The sequence below is a fragment of the Halichoeres trimaculatus genome, unplaced genomic scaffold (genome assembly GCF_033239565.1).
Source record: "Halichoeres trimaculatus isolate MK-OKI-2021-1 unplaced genomic scaffold, fHalTri1.1 fHalTri1_scaffold_11, whole genome shotgun sequence".
Lineage (NCBI taxonomy): Eukaryota > Metazoa > Chordata > Actinopteri > Labriformes > Labridae > Halichoeres > Halichoeres trimaculatus.
This window is the reverse complement of record NW_027437189.1, coordinates 21,122,687-21,144,073: the sequence shown is the minus strand read 5'-3', so window position 1 is coordinate 21,144,073 and position 21,387 is coordinate 21,122,687. Positions and strand designations below refer to the sequence as shown.

At 39.9% G+C, this 21,387-nt stretch overlaps 1 protein-coding gene across 3 annotated transcripts; it reads right to left on the bottom strand.

The window, feature by feature from the left end:
• Positions 1-159: 159 nt before the first annotated feature.
• Positions 160-20,091, bottom strand: ahcyl1 (adenosylhomocysteinase-like 1). Of its 3 annotated transcripts, none has more exons than XM_074681100.1 (17): positions 19,598-20,090; positions 10,074-10,188; positions 8,722-8,865; positions 7,803-7,903; positions 7,600-7,702; positions 6,366-6,460; positions 6,119-6,225; positions 4,826-4,942; positions 4,653-4,716; positions 4,447-4,535; positions 4,191-4,261; positions 3,775-3,869; positions 2,202-2,300; positions 1,893-1,961; positions 1,723-1,801; positions 1,396-1,516; positions 160-1,282 (listed from the first exon to the last, which is right to left on the bottom strand). In XM_074681100.1, the coding sequence occupies exons 1-17, from the start codon at positions 19,787-19,789 to the stop codon at positions 1,276-1,278; spliced, it is 1,668 nt and encodes a 555-aa protein (XP_074537201.1). In that variant the 5' UTR covers positions 19,790-20,090; the 3' UTR covers positions 160-1,275. The 3 variants fall into 3 exon arrangements, with proteins under 3 accessions (XP_074537201.1, XP_074537203.1, XP_074537202.1); XM_074681102.1 differs by lacking the exon at positions 19,598-20,090 and adding an exon at positions 14,624-14,771; XM_074681101.1 differs by lacking the exon at positions 160-1,282 and having other exon boundaries at positions 1,392-1,516; positions 19,598-20,091.
• Between the last annotated feature and the right edge of the window lie 1,296 nt (positions 20,092-21,387).

The following is a 21,387-nucleotide window of genomic DNA, read 5'->3' as shown; positions in this document are numbered from 1 at the left end:
TTACTTTTGGTCCTTTGTGGGAGACATATTAAAAGTCTGTCTCTCTTAGATAGACTTGCTTTATTGCTGATTTGATGCATTATTTTACATACATATACACTAATGCACTTAGATTACACAAAGTATAACACAAGGTGATCTTGTTGGATCAAATTAAGACAGCGAAAATTATATGGCAAACATAAAGTCTAAAATTTTCTTAACATATAGCTCATACATCAGAGTCACATTAACACCAGAAGCAGTGAAAGGAAGACTTTAAGTATACCAGGAATTAATGTGGTTTTACAAAAAAGGGAATGTCCACATGATTAAGGTCAGTGCTGATAAGTTATTAAAAGGCACATTCATACCATGGTCTTAAAGGTAATTTCCAGTCAGTACATTAAGAAAGAACAATTTGATCTTCAGCCTCACACACGTCTCTAGTCTAGAGGGCTTTGGATGAGCAAATGGAAACTTAGAAGAGGGGAGTCTTAGTTTAAAAATGTATCATTAGCTTGTTCTTAATCTTTACAGGTCTTCCTTTAAAGGAATGGATCCAGGTTGTTGTCTTTGAAACATCTTAACACAACAGAAGTAGACTTTTTAAAGCCGTCTGTTGTGTTTTAAGGTCATGTTAAGATGAGTGCTGACTGCCAACATAAAAATTCAGGAACATAAAACGCACTTATCCTTTTGCAGGTTGTTATAAATTGAACACAGACACAGGATAAATGTCATCACTGCTCTCCATATAATCAAAAGCATAACTGGATGTTACCTTTTAGGGCATGTATGTAAATACCACTCAGTACGACAAATTAACACAGCTTTTAAACATTTCTAAAATAATTTACATGAAAATAGAGATTTATTTTGGCTCAACCTAAACCCTCAATAATGGAATGTACTCTGAAAACCTTAAATTAAACATAAATGGTCTCTTTTCAGCTCTTACAGTATCCTTTGGCACTGTGCGTACATAGAGTAAACAAATAAATCAGTAACTTTGTGATCTACTAACATAAGCGGATAAATTAGCACACACATAAAAGCATGCAAGCAAGCTTTTCTATAAACACATGACAAGACATGTAAAATGTTAGTTAATATTACATCTTGTGTTTCCTAATCTTATTATTAATGTGTAACATCATGTCTGAAGTGCTATTAATAAGTTACATTCAGCTTAAGTAAAATAATTCCTTCATTTTGCAATTGAGAAAATAAAATAGATATCTCTGTTTATCCAGGGCAACTGTGAGGTGAAGATCCTGCCATCCGACACACTCATTAATACCTGTGAATATAAAACAGTGATGCTGTTAACATAGGAGTTTGTAACATTTTTATGTGGTTTAATGTAAAAATAAATGTATTTCAGAGAATTAAAGTGAAAGAGGCCAAACCTACCTGTAATAATTAGGTTTAAAAGGGCCGTTCTTGTTGAGGCCCATGTACTTGGCCTGCTCATCAGAGAGCTCGGTCAGATGAGCATCAAAGTTGGGTAGGTGCAAACTGGCCACATACTCATCTGAGGGGAAAGACAAATTCTCAGGTTCACTGAATGGTGTAATTTGAAGGTCAGGTCACTAGGTGGCAACAGCGAGTAAAACAAATAAGGCCAGCATAAGGAAATGTCCAAAGCAAGCATTTAAAACTGTGTATGTGTAAGATGGTTTGAGTGGAAAAGCTCTAAATGAATAACAGCGTCTGCATAACCCATGTCTTTATTCTTACCCATCTTCTTGGGCAGGAGATACACGTCCTGTTTGTAACGACCCTCTGGAGCGTTGAACAACTCGATCAGGGCCAGGGCCTGCAAGCAACAAAGGGTACATGATGAATGTTCACACTACTTTAGGATAAAAGGGCCGCGTCTGTGAGGAGTAAACAGAAAAACCAGTGACCTGAGTTGTAGCAGTGATGGACAACACAAACGTAGGCACTGTGGAGCAGCTCAGGTTTAAGAGGCGACCCTGAGGAATAACAGGGAACAGGTATTAAGTAAACGCAAGAAAGTCATGCGACACAGGCTCAAACAACAGGACTTGAAGGATTTACTGTGACTCATTAAGGAATAAGGTATGCAGCTCCTCTATGATCCAGAGGGAAGTTTCACTAAACACTTTTAGGTGCTTAATGGAGTTTGTGAATTATTTGTGTAGCTTTAATTGCAGAATTCAATGGCACGGGTTTAATAGTTTCGAGTACATCACCTCTGCAAGCATTACAACTCTCTTCCCGTCCGGCCAGATGATGTGGTCAACCTGAGAGCGAACCCTCTCCCAGGTCAGCTCAGGGCTGCGAAGACTCGCCTGAGGACAGAGAAGACAGATTCAGTCTAAGGACAGTAATGAAAGGATAGAGGGTGTTATTGGATTGTAACGTATCTATGTAGAAAAGCATGTTTACAAAGTAAAGACAAAGATGAATTCACATTTCAGTTTACAGTTTCATTTAGCAGATGCTTTTGTTCAACACAAGCAAGAATTAAGACAGAAGGAAAACCTAGTTAGTGCAACAACAGTGCTACAAGTTATTCGGCTGCATCAAGGGCAAGTTTTTTTGTTTGTTTTTGTGTTTGTGTGTTTGTTGGTTTGGGGGTGCAATAATCAACAGATCAACAAACCACAATTAATTACTGCAACAGTTACCTCAATCTTCAACAAAATTCAGTAGTAGTGCTGAAAAATCACAAGAGCTGAGTCCTACTAACTCTTTCTATCCCTGAGGACAAAGAGGAGGAGGGTCAGCCTAAATGCACAAGTGCACAACAGATGAGTTTTCAGACATCTCTTAAAAGCAGAAAGGGACTCTGCGGATAGTATAGAGTTAGGTAATTCATTCCACTATTTGGGCACAACAGAGGAGAAGAGTCTGGCTAGTGATTTGGAGCCGCACTGGACTGGGAGCATCAGGCGTCTTTCAGAAGCAGAGCGCAGTGGGCGAGAGGGAGTGTAGACCTGGATGAGGGACCCCAGGTAGGCAGGAGCCATTCTTGTCAATGTTTTGTAAGCCAGAAGAAGAGCTTTGAATTTGATTCGAGCTGCTACTGGAAGTCAGTGAAGCGAGATTAATAGCTGGATGACGAGTGCTGTTTTGGGCTGGTTTAAGACCAGAGTTTGTGGTCACAAGTTGGTTGGAATCAAGCAGGACATTGATCTGTAATTAAACCGAGGGACAAGTGGGAAGGACAATGAGCTCAGTTTTGGACAGATTTTGCTGAAGGTGGCGTTCCTTCATCCATGTGGGGATATCAGCCAAACACCCTGATATCTGAGCCGAGACAGTTGTGTCATTAGGAGGAAAAGAAAGGAAGAGCTGAGTGTCATCAGCATAGCAGTAGTAGGGGAAGCCATGAGAGCGGATCACTGCACCAAGTGAGGTGGTGTATAAGGAAAAGAGTAGGGGACCAAGCACTGAACCCTGGGGTACCCCCGTTGATAAGCCATGTGATTTAGACACTACTCCTCACAATGACACTCTGAAGGATCTGTCTGTGAGGTAGGACTTGAACCAAGACAGCGCAGATCCTGAGATGCCAAGTTCAGACAGTGGAGAGGAGGATTTTATGGTTACTGTGTCAAAAGCAGCAGCATTTCAAAGTATAACAACATAGATAGAGAGGTGCAGCTGCTTCATCATTAAACAGGCATGAATTTAACTGTTTTGCTATCTGCATCATGGATATTGATGCAAAGATCACATGACTGATACTGGGAGCAGAGCCAAAAACACATTCATTTGGGTGAATTAAACAAGAAACTATAAGGTAAGTAGAAGCATTACCACATCGATCTCAGTATTGGAATGTCCCATGTTGCAGACGATGCAGCCATTTTTCATCCGGTCGAGTTGTTCTCTGGTCACAACATTTTTGTTTCCTGTTCAAAAATAGAAAAAAATGTTTTTAAAATAGCACCAGTGGAAAGCATAGAGTGGGATCTCAAAGAAAAACAAGGCAGAACAACAGAGAAATCAATATGCAAACATTTGTTCCAACTATAACAACAATCTCCAAATTTCATGGAAATCTGAGGTGTGTCTACAGTCACCTGTCTAGCTAAAAGCCTCCCAAGGTTCAGATGGAAAGTTGTGATTGTGACTTTAAACATGGTATTTAAGTGAGGCGTGTTCTCCTTTTCTGGAAACACTGTGATTATCAAAGCAAAAGTAATGTTTGTCTCTGCAGGGGGAGACATTACCAGTGCAAGTTATCACCACGTCCATCTGTCGGATCACCTCACTCAGCTTGACCACTCGGAAGCCATCCATGCTGCGTGAAAACACACAGAAACATTTTCTTTATTTAAACTGTTAAACATTGTACAAAACAAGTCGTGAGAATAAACTGTCTTATCAGAATCTCAGCTATAACAGGGTGCACGAAGTAGAGACAAAAGCACAACCCCAGGAACACATTAACAGAGCAGCACTGACTGCTAATGGATAGTGACTCACCATGCCTGCAGGGCACAGATGGGGTCAATCTCTGTGATACACACAATGGCTCCGAGGGCCTTTAGAGCAGTGCAGCAGCCTTTCCCCACCTACACACACCACAGGACAGCGCAGTTTGTTGTAAACAGGAACAAACAGTTAAACACACAGTTCTGTGGCACCTTTACAACCCAGACGTCTTTTTTTTAAGTGAAGGAATGATTCACCTCGCCATAACCACACACCACGACCTGTTTGCCACCAAACATTATATCTGTAGTCCTCTTCAAGCTGGCAGAGAGAAGAAAGATGGTACACACTTTATCCATCTGCACAACCTAGAAAAAAGCTGCAGAATGTGTTTGCATTAGCTTTCTTTTTGTGTGGTTTTTCTCCTCACCCGTCCAGGATAGATTCACGGCAGCAGTAGAGGTTGTCAAACTTTTGCTTGGTGACCGAGTCGTTCACATTCATGGCGGGAACGCACAACTTGCCAGCCTTAGACAACTGATACAATCTGAGAAGGCACAGGGGGAAACATGTTCAGGCAGAGGTTCAAACGCAAGCACACATATCAACAAACAGAGATCCTGTGTGACCTTCTCCCTTTCCAGAGTGTCTGACTAATTGATTCCACTGAGAGTCATACATGCACAGCTGCAGTGACCGGTGGTACGGCTCTGCAGTGTTTATCATACACACCACAGTCAGATTGAGGCTGCTGACCTTTCAATGCCACCCTGTCGCTGTGTATTGATACTCGTGTTGCTTATATAACAGCCTATGATACTGTTTGGGCTGACAGCATCATTCATCAGGAGGCTTGACTGAAAATCATGTTTTCAGGGATGAAAAAATTATGTATAATTCATCATACGATGATTTTTTACACACAGCATCGAATAAATGTAGTTTGTACACTGTAAAAAAATGAAATCTTCTAAAGTATTTTTGACTTGTTTTAAGTAAAAATTGTCTTGTTATACTTGATATGCGCCACATTCAACTTATCAGTCCAGAAAATATCTTGTTTCAAGTTGTTTGAAGACAAAAATTAGGTCTGAATTGCATAAAACAAGGAAAAAAAATCTGCCAATGGAAAAAGAAAAAATTGTAAATAAATTTGTTAAAACTGGATTAATGTCTTAATACAAGTAACTTTTCTCTTGTCTCACTGGTAGATTTTTTAACTTTTTCCAAGCAATACAGACCTCATTTTTGTCTTTAAATAACGTGAAACAAGATATTTTTCTGGACTAGTCAGGTGAATGTGGCTCAACTTAAGTCTAAAAAGACATTTTCTACTGAAAATGAGACAAAAACACTTGATAAGATTTCAGTTTTTTGCAGAGTAAGATTTATGTTTTACCTTTAACACAGTAATTTTCATTGTGTCCCGGCTATCAGGTTTTGAATTTCTGGTTATCTACACAATCGTTTTAAAACCAGAGGAAATATTACTATCTCCCAGCACAAAATTACCATATAATTAATCCTAGAATTTGATAAATACTTGTACTTTACAAAAAAAACAAACCCTGCATTAAAGACTGTAACTCACTCTGCAACTCACAATTAAACCTGTTTGTTTCATTGATACTTAGACCTATTTCTTTATCCAGTTCATACTTTTCTTCTCATAGTCAAGATAGATAGAGGTCTTGGGTCCCCACCGGTCCCAAACCCAACTCACCTGTGCACTCCAGTCACACTCTCCTCCACGATGCCCCGCACCTTCTTGAAGACACTGGGATACTTCTTGTACACCCAGTGGGTTAAATCTCCACCATCATCCAAGATCTAAGACACAAAAATGACAGTTTAAGATAACTCACACTCTGCACACTGTGCACGACAGCACAGGAAAGCACTTAGGTAGAGGAGATAGAGGACAGGTGAAGGTTGGTGTTAGATCAATAGCCAGGTTGTCAGGTTTATACCATGTTGGCCTGCCAGCCCTCTGTGTTGACACAGCGATCGATGCACCACCAGAAGTCATCCTCTGATTCACCCTTCCAGGCAAACACAGGCACCCCTGCAAGAAACAAAACACATCATGGCAAAGACAGACAGGGGAGGAGAGAAGGACCAGGCAGCTGCAAGCCCAGCGGGCAACAGGTTGGATAGTAGGGTGTCAGAAAGTGAAAGCACATGCAGTCTTATGCTTACTCTTCTCAGAAATATTCATCAAACATGTTTCAAATGAGAGAGTGATGAATGCAACAAACATTTTTAATGCTGTGAAACCCTTAAGTGCAGTTTGTATATAGACCTATGATTAGCAGGCTTTTAGCTTACAGAGAGTTTGACGTGATCTATGAGGTAACTATAAAATCTAATATTAAGGTTTTTTTTCTTTTAGTTCATAGTTTTTCAACTTTGTTAATCCAGAATCAGTGATAAAACTTTAAAAACTATTTGAAAAAATTCATAGAAAATACAATAAAGTAGTTAGGATTCAGTATATGTCCCCCTTATTGGGAAAATGTATGCATATTGTACCCTATAGGACTATGCCTGTTTCTTAGACCTGTACCTTTTCTGTGCTTACTCAACAAAATTTCCAATCCAAGGTTTTGTTGTTTAATTGGAATGGCTGAACACTAGGGATGGGTACCTTTCACATTTGAAACGATACGGTACCGATGCCCGGTACCTGGCAATTGGTACCGGTACTCAATGGTACCAAGTTTCTGTACTTTTTTGTGTTTATGTGGTAAAAAATATCAATTTGTTTAATAATGAAATATAAAAAAAATCAATTTAACAAATTTATTCTTCAATATATAACCTTGAAATGCTGTGTTCATGTCCAGCATGGAAAATTGGCTACCCTTCCACTCCCTCACAGTCACAAGGATGCATTTAGGTACCTAAACATGGTACCTTTTGGTTTTACATGAATCGATACCCGGTACTTTTGACAGAATTCGGTCGGTATCTATAAAAGTACCTAATTCGGTACCCATCCCTACTGAACACAGATTCAAACATTTTTTTTCCACCAGTCTTAAGAGTTTGAACACATCACCAAGCAAATGTTACAAACTAATACAGTCTGCCAATACACTATGTTGCTTAATTGTCATGTGCCGATTTTTAATTGTTTCAATAATCCATCTTTCTGATTAAATCTGGTTATCAATAGCTGTCTTACAAAGAAGAGGATCTGACCTGTTTCAGCAAGAGCAGCCGCCACCTCATTCTGAGTGGAGTAGATGTTACAGGCAGTCCAGCGACACTGGGCCCCAAGGGCAACCAGAGTCTCAATCAGGACCTGATAGTAGGAAATGCAATATATAGATACGTGTGCATGTACCAGAGACAAATCAGAGAAAGACATAATCAAACACAATGAACAAGATGGGAGGACATACTGCGGTCTGAGCGGTGATGTGGGTACAGCCCACTATCTTTGCACCAGCCAGCGGCTTCTCCCCCTGGGCCCTCTTCCTCAGGGAAATCAGAGCAGACATATCTGTGGAGGGGTGGGGAGAAAAAATTCAGCAAATGTAAAGGTCAGCATTTCTTTTTTATGGAGATAAGAATGGTGGATCACTTCGAATACAAAATGAGACCTTTCTGGAAGTCATGAAAAAGGAGACTGATTAAGCACCGTGTCAGCAACAGCTGGTGCCGCCCAGGCTCCAAGCCTGAAGAACACTCGTCAGCCACTCACTCCTACTTATCATTCACATGAGCAATGTAAACAGCCAGGGAGACAGGAGGGAGAGAAACAGACAGAGAGGCAGAGAGAGGAGAGGAGCCTTATAGCATACAAAAAAAAATCAGAGAGGGAGGACGAGGTATCACGGAAGGAGACGGTAACAAATAGGAGAAGTGAGACAAAAGACCCCGATGAGGTTCCCAGAATAATATTGACCCAGCCCGAACCTGAGGTCATGAGCTTTGAGACATCATGAGAAGACAACCTTTATAAAATAGAGTCTGTGCAGCAGAAAATATGCAATTTGATATGTTTGTAGGAACAGTCACAACAGGTAGCACAAAGCTCTCTTTGTACAAACAGTATCGATGACATGTCTCTGTAGCCTCTTGTCTGTATCACAAAAATCACAGAAAGACAAACTGCAATGCAATCTTTTGAGGCTGATATTAAATGCACAAGCTCCACTGTGCACGTTGCAAATCCTGGCTGAACTTTTGCTCCTTTGCTCTAAATTTCACTGCTAAAAATATGGAGTGCTCTGTTTAAAACCCACACAGATCCATCAGGATGCGAGATACTCTCTTATATTTGGAAATGAGAAAACAGAAAATCTGTAAAAACGTTACCTTGTTCTGCTATTTCAATTTCACGGCGACCAAATTCAGCCTGTTTGATGTTCTTGACACAGAAGTCAGTGCTGCCGTGCGTGTTGACCTGCGCTTTGTCCCTGGGGGAGGTTTCATCGTCGGAGCTGTCGGTGTACGATGCAGCTGAGAAATGGAGAACAGAAAAGGTCACTATTGTGGGAAAGCACACAAAAAAGCCAATTATGAAATATTAGCTTCAAATCCACCGAGTGCTAGGCACAGCATGTGTGTGTTTTTGTGTTTGTGTGTGCACACTGTGTGCAGTTGTTGCAAACAAGAGTGCAATTACATCCAGCACTGTGAGCTTTGAAGGGATATTATTTAAAGATACTTTTTTAGGGATGTCCAAAACTCCATCTTTAAAACAGCAATTAAGCCCTGAATTTAAATAGTCACTGTCAACTACACAATCTTGACTATTACATTTATTTTGAATAAATGCTGCACTGCCACTCCACTGCTCTCTCTGTCATATGTCTCCCGTTTAGCAAGCACTGTTACTCTTCACTTTAAATCCATCCACAGGCCTGTGACGAATTACATGCTCCAAAACAGCGTCCTGCTGGCACTTGTGATGTGGTTGCCAGCTAACGTCAGACTGATTAGCTGCACATATATGCTTACAGTACTTTGATGATACCTTAATTCTTTTAGGCACACAGCATGTGTTACTCTTAACTTGTTGACTGATCTTTCTGGGAATTTTGTTTTAAATAAATTTTTATCATTGTTATCCATAACTGCAGCAACAGGAGACATGAAAACACGAGAGCAGTCAAACTACAGGGTACCAAAGGGGACAAAACATCATGCAAATAAAGAACATGGACCAGATTCCCATTACATTTACATGATAAAACTGACAGCCCTGATTTGTAAAAATACAAACAACAAGGCTTAGAGTGATTGCCTTTAAATCTTCGTTTTATTAATTGTTTACTATGGCCTGCCTTGTACAGCTGTTACTGGTTTTATATGTTGTCAAGCGGTGATATCAGAGAGGAAATTTCCCTTGGACAATTCAAACAGTGAAAACAAAAATTGTTGCCACTTGCAAAATTAAAAAATAATAATAATTCTAAATTTTCTGAGGCTCATGACGGGGGAATATGATAACTCCCTGTCTGTCTGCTTTAGTGTAAAATTGCTTTGTTATGTGTTGTGTGGGCATACTTCATTAAAAATGGGACCTAACAAAGTCCTGCAAATAGACTGATATCTCTAAAGGATTTATTAATGAATATTTCCCTTCTGTCTATTAGACTGCGAATCAAAACACAGTGTGATTTAAATGAAAGTAGAACAATACATCCAGGTGTTCAGAGGACTACCTGAGCTGTAGCTGTCTGTGGAGGACTGTGAGATGGAGCGAGAGAGAGAGCGCCGGCCTGCCTTGGTGGGGAACTTGCTGAACTCCTGTTTGTCCTCGGTGTTAGCGAACTGGATCTGTGGAGAAAAGAATCACACTCGATCAGCATACAATTCAACATAACAACACACAGGTGTGTTACTTACTCAGTTTTCTGATTGTCTGATAAATTCTTTGGGGAGGAAGGAAGCACAATGAAACACAATCAGCTACAGTGATAACGTCTTAGCATAATTTCTCTGTTAGTTGATATTTGGGTAAATTTAGCTGTTTCAGCTTCTATCTGTCCCCTCAAGAATTAAACCACCTGAGCTTGTTTCAATACATCACAGGTGGACCAGGAAGGACCGAGTGGCGGCCTATTTTTAGACACTCTGTCCTGCTCTGTTTTATGATGTGTTCAAATACACAGGCCTCAGTTGTTGCTCTGATTCATCGTGTGAATCCAGCTCTTCAAAGGCCCCAAGATCAAAGACCTGGAACACACATAAAGTGGACCAGTGCACAGATAGCTTGAATTTTCTTTGACTCACTTCTAACTAGAGATTAAAGTCTCTTCTCTGCAGGCTTCAGGGTTTCTGTACCAAGAGACAGAAGTTGATCAAATGCTTAAAATCATATTAATCTTATCTGTTGGCTCTAGTATGTTTGAGTCTATTTGGGTATTTTCATGCCGCTGTTTCAATTATGATACGACAAATTCACTGAGTTTTATTCCAAACCTCTGTGTCACCAGTGACAGCCTGACCATAAAAACAGAAGGTAGGAAACAGATTTTAACAATAGAAAAACTAGAAAGACTGCACCCTAAGGTCTTCAGAAGTGCACCCAGGACCAGACAGCAACTTCCAGTCTGAAAGTACGGAGCCTATGTAGATGTGTAAAAACTGCAGTTCAACAAGCATCCACTTGAGGCTGGCTGTAGAAGCACCAGAAACCACACACGCAACAATTCAGGTAAGACAACTGTCACAGCAAAAACAAACACGTTTTCGGTCCGGTTCGCCAAGCAGTTCAGGTCATTTTTCTTTAAGTACATCGTTTTTCAACTTTGTTTATCCAAAATCAGAAACAAAACTTTAAAAACTATATCTCTTTTTCAAGCATGTAAGGGTATAGCTGACTCGACTGACAAGAGAGCTCTCTGTAGTTGTCTACAAAGGGGCCCACCCATTTACCTTATCCTAACACAAATGAAGCTAGGTTGAGTCAAGCTTTTGCAATACAGCCCCCAGCAACAAGAGGCTTCAAATCTCTGTATCAAAAACAAATTGGTGACATCACGGAAACTGTCGATGTATTATTCAGTCTATGCTATAAACAGACCATGAAGAGATCCTTCAAGAAACTGCACTAGTCCCAGTCAAACAGGGTTAACAGGCTCTAACTATTATCTAAAACAGCAAATATATATATATATATATATATATATATATATATATATATATATATATATATATATATATATATATATATATATATATATATATATATATATATATATATATATATATATATATATATATATATATATAATAATTATAAAAGTGAGCTTCCACAGGCTGTCTCTGTTGTTCTCAAATCTGGCTCTATAACTATTCAGCACTGTTAAAAAAATGCCAGACAGAGTCACAGGTAGAAGAGTTACTCAGCATTCTACTCATTAAAAGAGTCTACACGTGGATTTTTCATATCTCAAACCTCTTGTGCTTAAGTGCCCATTTAGTCTCAGCATTAAACTCTACATACCATTCAGCAGTGTCCTTCTACTGTCTGATGCCCTTTTACAGATCAAATAAGAGCACAAAGTATTAAGATTCTGTAGCACAGAAAACCACTTTGACCTGAATAGGACCTGTGATGCACCATCTTTCTTCGTGTGCCTATAAATTCAACAGGTGTCTTTATAGCTTAGTGGTAAGTGTGTTGGCTTGGATCCAAACACTCGTCCTCTCAAGGTGTGCTGTGATATCTGGCACCGAGATGTTTGCAGCAAATTCTTGGGAGTTGTGAGATGGGGCCTCCGTTGATCAAACTTGGTCGTCCAGTATGAAATCTGGACAACTCGTCTGCTAAATCAACACCTTGAAGTTGTAGTTGTTGTTTTCTTCTGGGCCACCTTCTTTCATCGCTCCATCAGGCTCTTCCAGTGATTGACAGGGGTCATCATGGACACTCTGACCAGTCTGCAGCTACATTCACAACAGGCTGAGCTGCTCTGTTCTGACACCTTCCACACACTCACTTTTTCAGCAATTTAGGCTCCAGAAGCTCTTGTATTGGATCAGACCACACAGGTCAGCCTTCACTCCTCATGCTCATCAAGAAACCATCAGTGACTCAGTTGCAGATTCACCAGTTGTCCTTCTTTTGATCACATTTTGTAGCTAATGACCACAGCAGACCTGGAGTACCAGCATCCAAAACACTACTTCTAGTGACAAATTGTCCATCTTCTTTTACACTTGCCAATGAAATGTAACAAAGTAGTCTATTTTATTCTCTGTATCTGTCAGCAGTCATAATATTACTGTTTATCAGTGTGTAATGTCAAAACATTTAATAGCACATTAAGTATAAGGGCTTTCTACAAGCACATTTACTCAAGCAAGTGGTCTTGCTTTATAGTTAAGTTTCTTTCATTATCATTTAGAGAAAGTGTAAGTTGGAAAAAGTTTATTATGCTAATGCTTTTTGATGACCCTGTACTTCTACTTAAGGGGGTCAGGCATAGGACTAATAACCAATTGTTTTAGTAACGATTCATTTTACTCATACAACAAAGTTGAATTTAAAGCTCCTGGAGTTTGTGTTGGCACCCTGTGTTTTTGTTCTTTTCTGATTGTGACCTAGAAATGTGACAGTAGTATTTTGAAGTCAGTTTTGTTCAACTTTCCTCTAACAGTAAATCTTTTTATTCACTTTTAATTTTTGGATTCTCACATTTTATTGTTCATCTTTTCTGACGCCTACTGCAGCAGCGTGCAAAGGAATCAGAACTTACTAAATAGAGATAAGAAGTTTTGTTTCTGAGGATCTTCTTTGCTTTTACAGCTCAACTAGAAACACCACTTTAAATTTCAGTCTGTTTCACGACCGGTTTAAAGCTCCTCACAGGAGCTTTAATGTGACTTTAAGACCGGAAGTGTTAATATGGAAGTATCTGAAGCTTGAAATGAATCCACTGTGCTGTTCTCATCCTTCAACGTCCGCTTCGCCCCGTTGATGATCCGATTCAAATGTCTTTGTCGACTGTCACACTGCGGCTGAATTTCCTTGTTCTCTTATTTTAGATGTCCATAGAAAATGTTTGGACCAACAACTGACTGCCAGCCAGCAGAGTTGACACAACACACAGATGATAAATCCGGGAACACATGAAAGCGTGACCAACAACAGTGAGTCAGGTAACATTTGAGTGTGAATATGCACTGCACGTTTGGACATCCAACAACGAGTAGTCTTATGAGTGGTCTGTAATGTCAGTGATTTTTGGTTCTTATATAAATGAACTTTAAATACGCCGACACTGAATCTCCAACTAGAATGGTACATACTCGCACCAAACTGTCTTTGACTTCCTTCAGTTAATGTCAGAGTAGCTAACTCGGTGGAAACCCTACTTACCAGAATTTATACCCCACTTTCTTTTTTTTCTACTGGCACGGTGAAACTGTGTCAGTATCAAGAAACTCAAGAAGCTTGTGAGGCAGTGTGAACTCCGGGCTCTCTGCGTGTCTCTGTTTTCACAATCCAGAGTTCTCTCTGTCTCATACACTTGAAAAATACTTCTTTTATGTTTACTTTGCATCAGTTCAGACCTTGGAGGATTCAGCAGAGGTCCTGCGCAGTCTCTTTCACCGCTCTTCATTGACATGGAAAACAGAGTCCATCTGTAACAGTGTTTGCAGGACAGAACTGTGAACTTATTGTTGCTTTAAAGCTAATGAGAGGAACTCTGGGTTTGGAGTACTGTACATTTATCTTTTCACTGATCTTGTTCTGTGTGACAAATAAATCACCATTATTCTTCACTCTAAATGTCTACCATATGACTCACTGTGAATCTTTGGCACTGACTGAAAAATAAAATGTTGTGGTGGTGTGGTGTTGACTGCCTTGTCTGTCACCAACCTCCTGACAGGAGTGAGGATTGTTTAAAATAACTTTTCTGATATACTCTTCTCTCTGATGGTCTGCTATGACTTTGTGTGTCATTTCAAACATTAAGCTTTGGTTTTAGTCACTTTAATTACTAGAAAATTATTCCCTACAGGGTATTTAAACACTATTTAGTGTAAAGCAGTAAACCAAACACAGAGGAGCACGGGTCACCTCTACTTACACTGGAGAAAAATCATTCTTCTACCATTTCAGCTCAAAGTAAAACACTTCAACAAAACTGCAGAAAGAAGATAGAGCACTTGCCAAAAGTGACTTCATCACATCTGTGTGTGGGATATAAGTGTGCCTCCTGGATAAGTTCCCAGTGATGCATTAGCAGCCACTCACCCTTTCTCTGCTGTGCCCATGTTTGTGTGCCATGTCTGCCGGTCTCTGCCCGCTCTCACTGCCTCTCCAGGTCTCCAGCCTACCTCTCTGCCTGTGTGTCCTCTGTGAGATGGTACTAGGTGTCCCTGATGCTATTATCCCAGAACACTCCCAGGCCGAGCTGGGGGGAGGTTCCCACCTATTATCCTGATTTCTAATGGCCAACCTGAGAGAGAGAGAGACACAGACAGAGAGAGAGAGGCCTAAACAGAAAGGGGGGTTTAGTCCAACTGAACCTTGTGCTCTCTCTCTCTGTCTGATTCTGCCCTTGACAACCAGCTGCTAAAGTCAAGAGACCGTATTTCATGCTTAAATGCTGCTAAAGCTAAAACATGTGAAAACTGCAAACCCACTGTATAAGCATGAACAAAGCTACCTGGAGTTTATCAGATACACACACTAAAAAAAAAGATTTTACTTTGATGATGCACTCCAAATGTCGACATCTAAATAAAAAAGGGACTGATAGGACAAATTAAAGTCTGCTTCCGTAAGCCTTCTGCTGCATCAATAAGCAGCCCATTCAGTCCCATCCTGACGCTAAAAATATCTTTTCTCTCTCAGATAGCAGGCCAGGTCACAGACTTAAGCTGTGGTGTAGCTGTCAACTGGCGACTGTCAAGGGTTCAATGAGGACCTGGCATAAGGTGACATTAACTACTTAGCCAGGCACCACTAATGCTCTACAGCGCCATCTAACAGCGAAGACACACGGACTAATCCACCTAGATCTGAGTATTTAAGTTAGCCAAGGATCAACATGTGAACGACAGATGGCCAGAAGTACTCTTCTAACTCTTAATTTAGTACAAAACTTGGAAAAAACTGTGATGCAGCGCACAATTCAAACAGCCAGAGTCAGAAGGTGAAGATCTGAGATGTTACATCCTGGCTGCAGAGGCGCCTGTTTAGATCAACACATGCATGTCGGATTATACAGTGTTGTGTAAAAAAACATAAAGACTTCTAATCCTTCCTCCAGAACTTTGTGACCTTTAGCAGAAACTATATCTTCCTCTTTTTATCATTTGCACAGGCTTAATAAAGTATCACAGTAATCTTAAGCTGCATTTCAAAAACATGCACAAAAGCATTCAATCTGACCACCTACATTATCATCTCATCTTTAAAAATATGAAGTACAAAAGGTAAAATTTAGAAGCAAGAATGCTGGAAACACATAGTAGTTATTCTTGGAAGATCCTCTTAAAGGGTCAATGCTAGAAGTGAAACTCAGTGTAGATGTGTTAAATTTCTCAGTTTATGGTGACTTTTCCCTTAACGTCAATATTGCTCCAACTACAGCAAAAACATACAGCGCTCTACTAGTATGGACTGTGAGAGACTCTCTGCTTCTGAAAACTAGGATGTAACTTTTAGCAAATGTACTTTTTATTAGCTAATAATCTCATAAATACTTTTCTTACCAGTATCAGAATGCAGCATGAAGTATGAAGTCAAACTCACTCTGTGCTCCATTCAGAGCTTGCTCTGATAGGTTTTTTTCTGTTTTTTTTTTTTGTCATTAAAATTTTTTTTTTATGTTTTTACTTATACAGTCCTTGTAAACAAGCAAAACAAGGTAAAGCCTCTCTAATGTTTTAAGGCTGAGTCTCAGATCTAGCCTGACCACTTGGGGTCACCAAACTCACAAAAAGTCCCATACACACTGTCTGTTGAGACCTGCTTTTGCGTTTACTCCAACATGTCCTATGTCAGTTGTGCTGAGCCTGGCCCATGGCTTAATGATGTTTGCTTTATGTTATTACAAGAGGCACTTTCTACCGTTGGTTCATCCAAAGCAGTTTGACTAGACAAGATGCATTCTGTGGATGCTGATATGTAGTACAGCACAGGGACTTTACATGTCAGTGTTGCTCCAGGATACTGTTGTTACAATCAGCAAAAAGTTTAAATGGATAAAAAAAAATACAGATCTATTAACAAATGTGTATTCCACTGCAATTCTGCAGTTAAGCCCAGGAAATGACAATGTAACAAAAAAAGCAACAGTAAATGTATGAAGTTGTGGACTAGTTTTTTGGTGGCAGGACAAAATAAAAATTTGAATAATTTAAAAAACAACAACATACCAGCTCTTTATTTGTTCAACATTTTTTTCAACGACCTGTTGTCTAAAGGCTTTATCACACAAGAAGTTCTGTTATGCTAAATATCAGCACTTCTTCTGATTGTCTTCAACTTTAAATTTCAGAAGAAATAATCACATCCATGATGCTACTTAAAATACAAACATGTCATATTGCGTAACAATATCATCCAACACAATGCTGAATCAAGCATATTTTTTTACTTTAATATAACTATTGAATGAACGTAATGGCCAATTAAATTAACATCTCTTCAAAATAAAAGAAAACAGAAAAGCAAAATGACCTTGGCATCCAAAATTTGCTTTTTTTATTTTTTTCACATTATTTTTATCATAATTATTATTATTATTATTGATATTATTATTATTACTGTATTTTTATTATTACTATTGGTATTATTATCATCATTATTTTTGTTGTTATTATCATTATTTCATTATTATTATCATAATTATTGTAATTTCTTTTCGTTATAAAGGCAGCAAGTAAACAGGTTTGCTGACTTTAATTTAACTTTTTTTGATATATGAACCCATGACTTTGTAGCCTGAAGATAAAAAGCTGTGAGTAGATTTTTCATTTACTGAACTTAATGTTTCTTCACCTTTTTTTAAAAACCTTTTGACCTGCCAGAGAGGAACAACATGCCTCTGACCTTCAGAAAACCCATCCACTGTCGGTACAACAAGAAGGTGGGATAATGTAAATCAAGTATGAATGAGACACTTCTGAGGATCCATGAAAATCAGCCCACAGAGAGAAGACAGAAATGATGATGCATGAACAAACTCAGAGTGAGTCCCATTCCCGGGGCGACGTGTTGTGTAACTGCTGGATGGATGCAGAGAGGAGGCATGGTAGTCGTGTGCTGTGACAGCGACTCTCTTCCTCACTCACTCTCTCACACACACTCATTTCAGTCTCATTTTGCTGTATTTGAATTTTGTTCATTACCTGATGTGATAGTGCACTCAGCTCGACAGATGTGCTCCTGTACTTTAATGCTGATATTTGTGATCCTAATTGGTTAGGGCTTTTTTCCTGGTGTGTGGTACTTCATTTTCTCCTTTGTTTTTTTTTTTTCCCAAGCAAACAGGTGGCACAGTTTGACACAGGACTCTCGCTCTCTGTTTTCATAAGCAGAGCGCACATTCCTACTATCCAATATGTTTTAAATCGAGCCCCCTGAGGCGGCTCACAGTGTACATGTTATTGCCTTGTCAGACAGGAGGTCTGAGCTAATATTGTGAAGCCTGTGAGCCCTGCTGCTGGGAAGATATATGTTTTTTTCTTATCCTGGTCATCTTATCCAAACATTGTTGACGAACTTATGTAAAAAGGTCTGAACTGTGCACCAATAATACATGTGACATTTAAATAAAGCCGCTCACTTGGCATTTTGTGAGTTGTAAAACTATTTTATATCTTGTCTAGCACTAATCTAGAGCTGAATATTGAGGGTCTGTATGGAAATGACTGCAAATGGTAACCATAGTATCACAACTAGAACAGCCTCTCAGGGAACAAGGAAACCTTGTGTTTACATTTGGTGACATGACTACATTCAAGCACTGACCACAAAATAGTTTTTTTTCTGTTAGGTAGCAACACTTTCCCACACCTCTTAGTCAGGCTCCGGCCCTTCAAACACAGCAGCATGTATCAAACACAAAGTGTCACAGCAGAAAAGACTGGTGACAGATTTGTGCACCATCAACCTAGCAAACTTTGCAGTAGGTACCCCCTAGAGTCTCAAAGAAAGTTCACCGTGATATTCATCCAACATGTGTAACAACAACACCTCAATACCTGAAGCCAGAGCAAGAAATCCAAAACCACAAGAGTCAACAAAAGCAGAGAAACCCCAAAGAGTTCTTCATTTCTCTGTGTTCCTGCACCCACTGTCCACAGCCCGCTTTAATGCACTGAAGCAGATCGGTAATGATTCTGACAGCCACCTCAAGGGACTCTTTCATTATGATGATTGTTCACTGCTGTTGTGTAACAGCCAAGAATTTCAAGGCCTCCTCTCTCAGGTGCACCGTGTGCTGCGTTTTTTCATCAAGCTGTTCTGGTCTCCTCACAATGATGCCCACACACTCCTGCTCAAATTCAAGACTGACTGAACACAGGAGTGAGTTCACTGTGGACTGACATGATTCATTTTAGCATATCAAATTCTCTGGAACTTGCTGATAGCTTCTGTAATTCATGGCTGACTGAAAAGCCTTCACCTCTTTAAATAGCTCACACTTAGCGTGCAGACCCCTGTCTAAGCCCATGTATGTTTGCTATTTCTTTACGTTGCAGAGGCCTTAAATCAGAGGTTTAAGAGCTCAACTTGGCTTATGGTTGTTTCCTGCTTACATGATTTTGGCATGATGCAGGTATTCTGGATAAACAGTGGGCCCCACAAATGCAGACTTGAACAGTACTATAGGTTGTGTTTTTTTACCTTTTTATTAAATAGTCAACACTATGATTATACAACAAAGTGAAGGTTACCTTTGTGGTCTCACTTCTAGGACTCTGTAGTCTGATTTGACCAATGTCCTTTCACTTCGCAGCCCATCTTGGACCCCTGAGTGGGATGGCTGTAATGTACAGTAACTGTGACAAGCGACACTGCAGTATCACCCACAACAATGCTTTAACCTTCTCCTGATGACAACTTTAGCCGGAAAATGCGGATTCTGGCTTCGGCACGGTGCATTCCCCGGCCTTGCTGTGCAGCACTTCACTGCAGTGAGCCGTGCTGTAAAGCTGCCTGTCTGCAGTTTGCCCGGTGCCACTGACTGATGGCGAGCATCACGTTTCTTACCTTCTTGACGGTCTTCAGAGTGGGGACTGCGGTGAAAGCTGCGGAGGGCATTTCCCCGACATTCATGTTCACATCACTGCTGTTCTTGCTGACAGTCATCGCCGAATATTTTTCTGCCACGTTTTCGGTCTCTTTGACATATTTCGTGGCTTGTTTAACCTCCGTCTTGCTATCCACCACAGAGTCGGTCATTGCATCCAGGTGATGTCGACACGGTTACAGGGAGAAGAAGCCGGTGCTGAATTGAGTTAACGGGACTTCGCTTTATGTCGCCTTCTTGCCCTTTCTCTCTGTCTGTCTTTTGAGCCTTAAGGCTTTCAGAAATACTATTACGACGTCAAAGCACTCCTTCAAGGGCTCGGTGGGGAGTGACAATTTCAAGAGATACACCTTTTTATATTTTCTCTACTTTTCCAAACAACAGCGCCTACACTTGCTTCTGTCCTCCAGTACTGCTGTCATCCACAGACAGCTACATCTCCGAGGGGAGGGGGCGGTTTGTTGAGACTGTCACCTGAGCAAGTGGGCAGTGTGTAGGCGGAGAACAGCCAGTAAGCGCCCGTGTAGGGGGGGATACGGAAGCATAAACGTTGACACTTGTGTCTTATATCATGTGAGTCGTGTTTTTAAAGACATAAAACGATTTACAGGCAACAGTAACTTTAACCGTTGCTGCTGCTTGACAGGTGCACGCGGGCGTAATGTGTTTCCATAGCTGCAGTGTGCCACTGTGCGTAGCTTCTACAACATGTCCCGCCTACCTTTGCTCTGATTGGACGCCTGTTGTACCAACGTTTCTCTCAGGTTCTGATTGGCTGAGCTTGCTCGGGACAGAGTTAAACCTGCGAGGTACAATCAGGGTGAAACTGATTTGGTCGTCCCATATCAGAGAGAAATTAAATAAATAGTTGCATAACATTAAAGGCGAGACGGTAATGCAACTTATGCAACCATTTCAAAGGGTAGAATCGATTCAAATAAAAATAGGTCCATATACACATCCCTGACAAGGAAGCGCCAGATACTATTACCTTAGCAGGACATTAAAGGGAAAAAATGTTCCTTTAATCTATGAACCTCACTTTACCAGACCACATTTCCTGGATTATGCTTCTTTGACCTGCAAAAGTTCAGTGTTCTATATAATGCCACAAGCTACTTCTTAAACTGATCAATGTTTCATTCTCTGATATTAACAAATCTAATGTCAACTGTTGAATAAATTGTCATGGAGCATTCTTCAGGGTAAGACCCTAAACTACAGCTTCAATTTACTGCACACCAAAAGAAATCCTTAATTAACAAACTGTTACTACATAAGGGGGAGAAGTAAACACCAAAAACCTTCAGTCACTTAAAAATTTAATTGACATGTATTATGAGTTCAATGTCCTATTTTTTCTCGAAGGAAAAAAAAGATTACATAACTGCATCTGATGGGTAAAAAAATCTTATTATCTACAATGGAAATAACACAGTTAGGTTGACCAGTGAAGTAATTTCTACATGAACTGAATGTGTCATATGGATCCACATCACGTTATTTTTTCTTACAAACACTATTTCTAACCACAGAATAATATAAAATGCATCCACAGAATTGAGCAAAATAGTAAGTACATGTTGGGGAAGAAGAGACTCTCTGTACAATATCTTCACATTGGATTCACATTTTAGTTTTTGTTCAACGGAATTTATGTTGAATCTGTCCCCCCTTGTACACGAGTAGAAAAGATGACGCGTCAAAAAAACAAAGCACGACATAAAAGATTAAGGACATGAGTGTATTC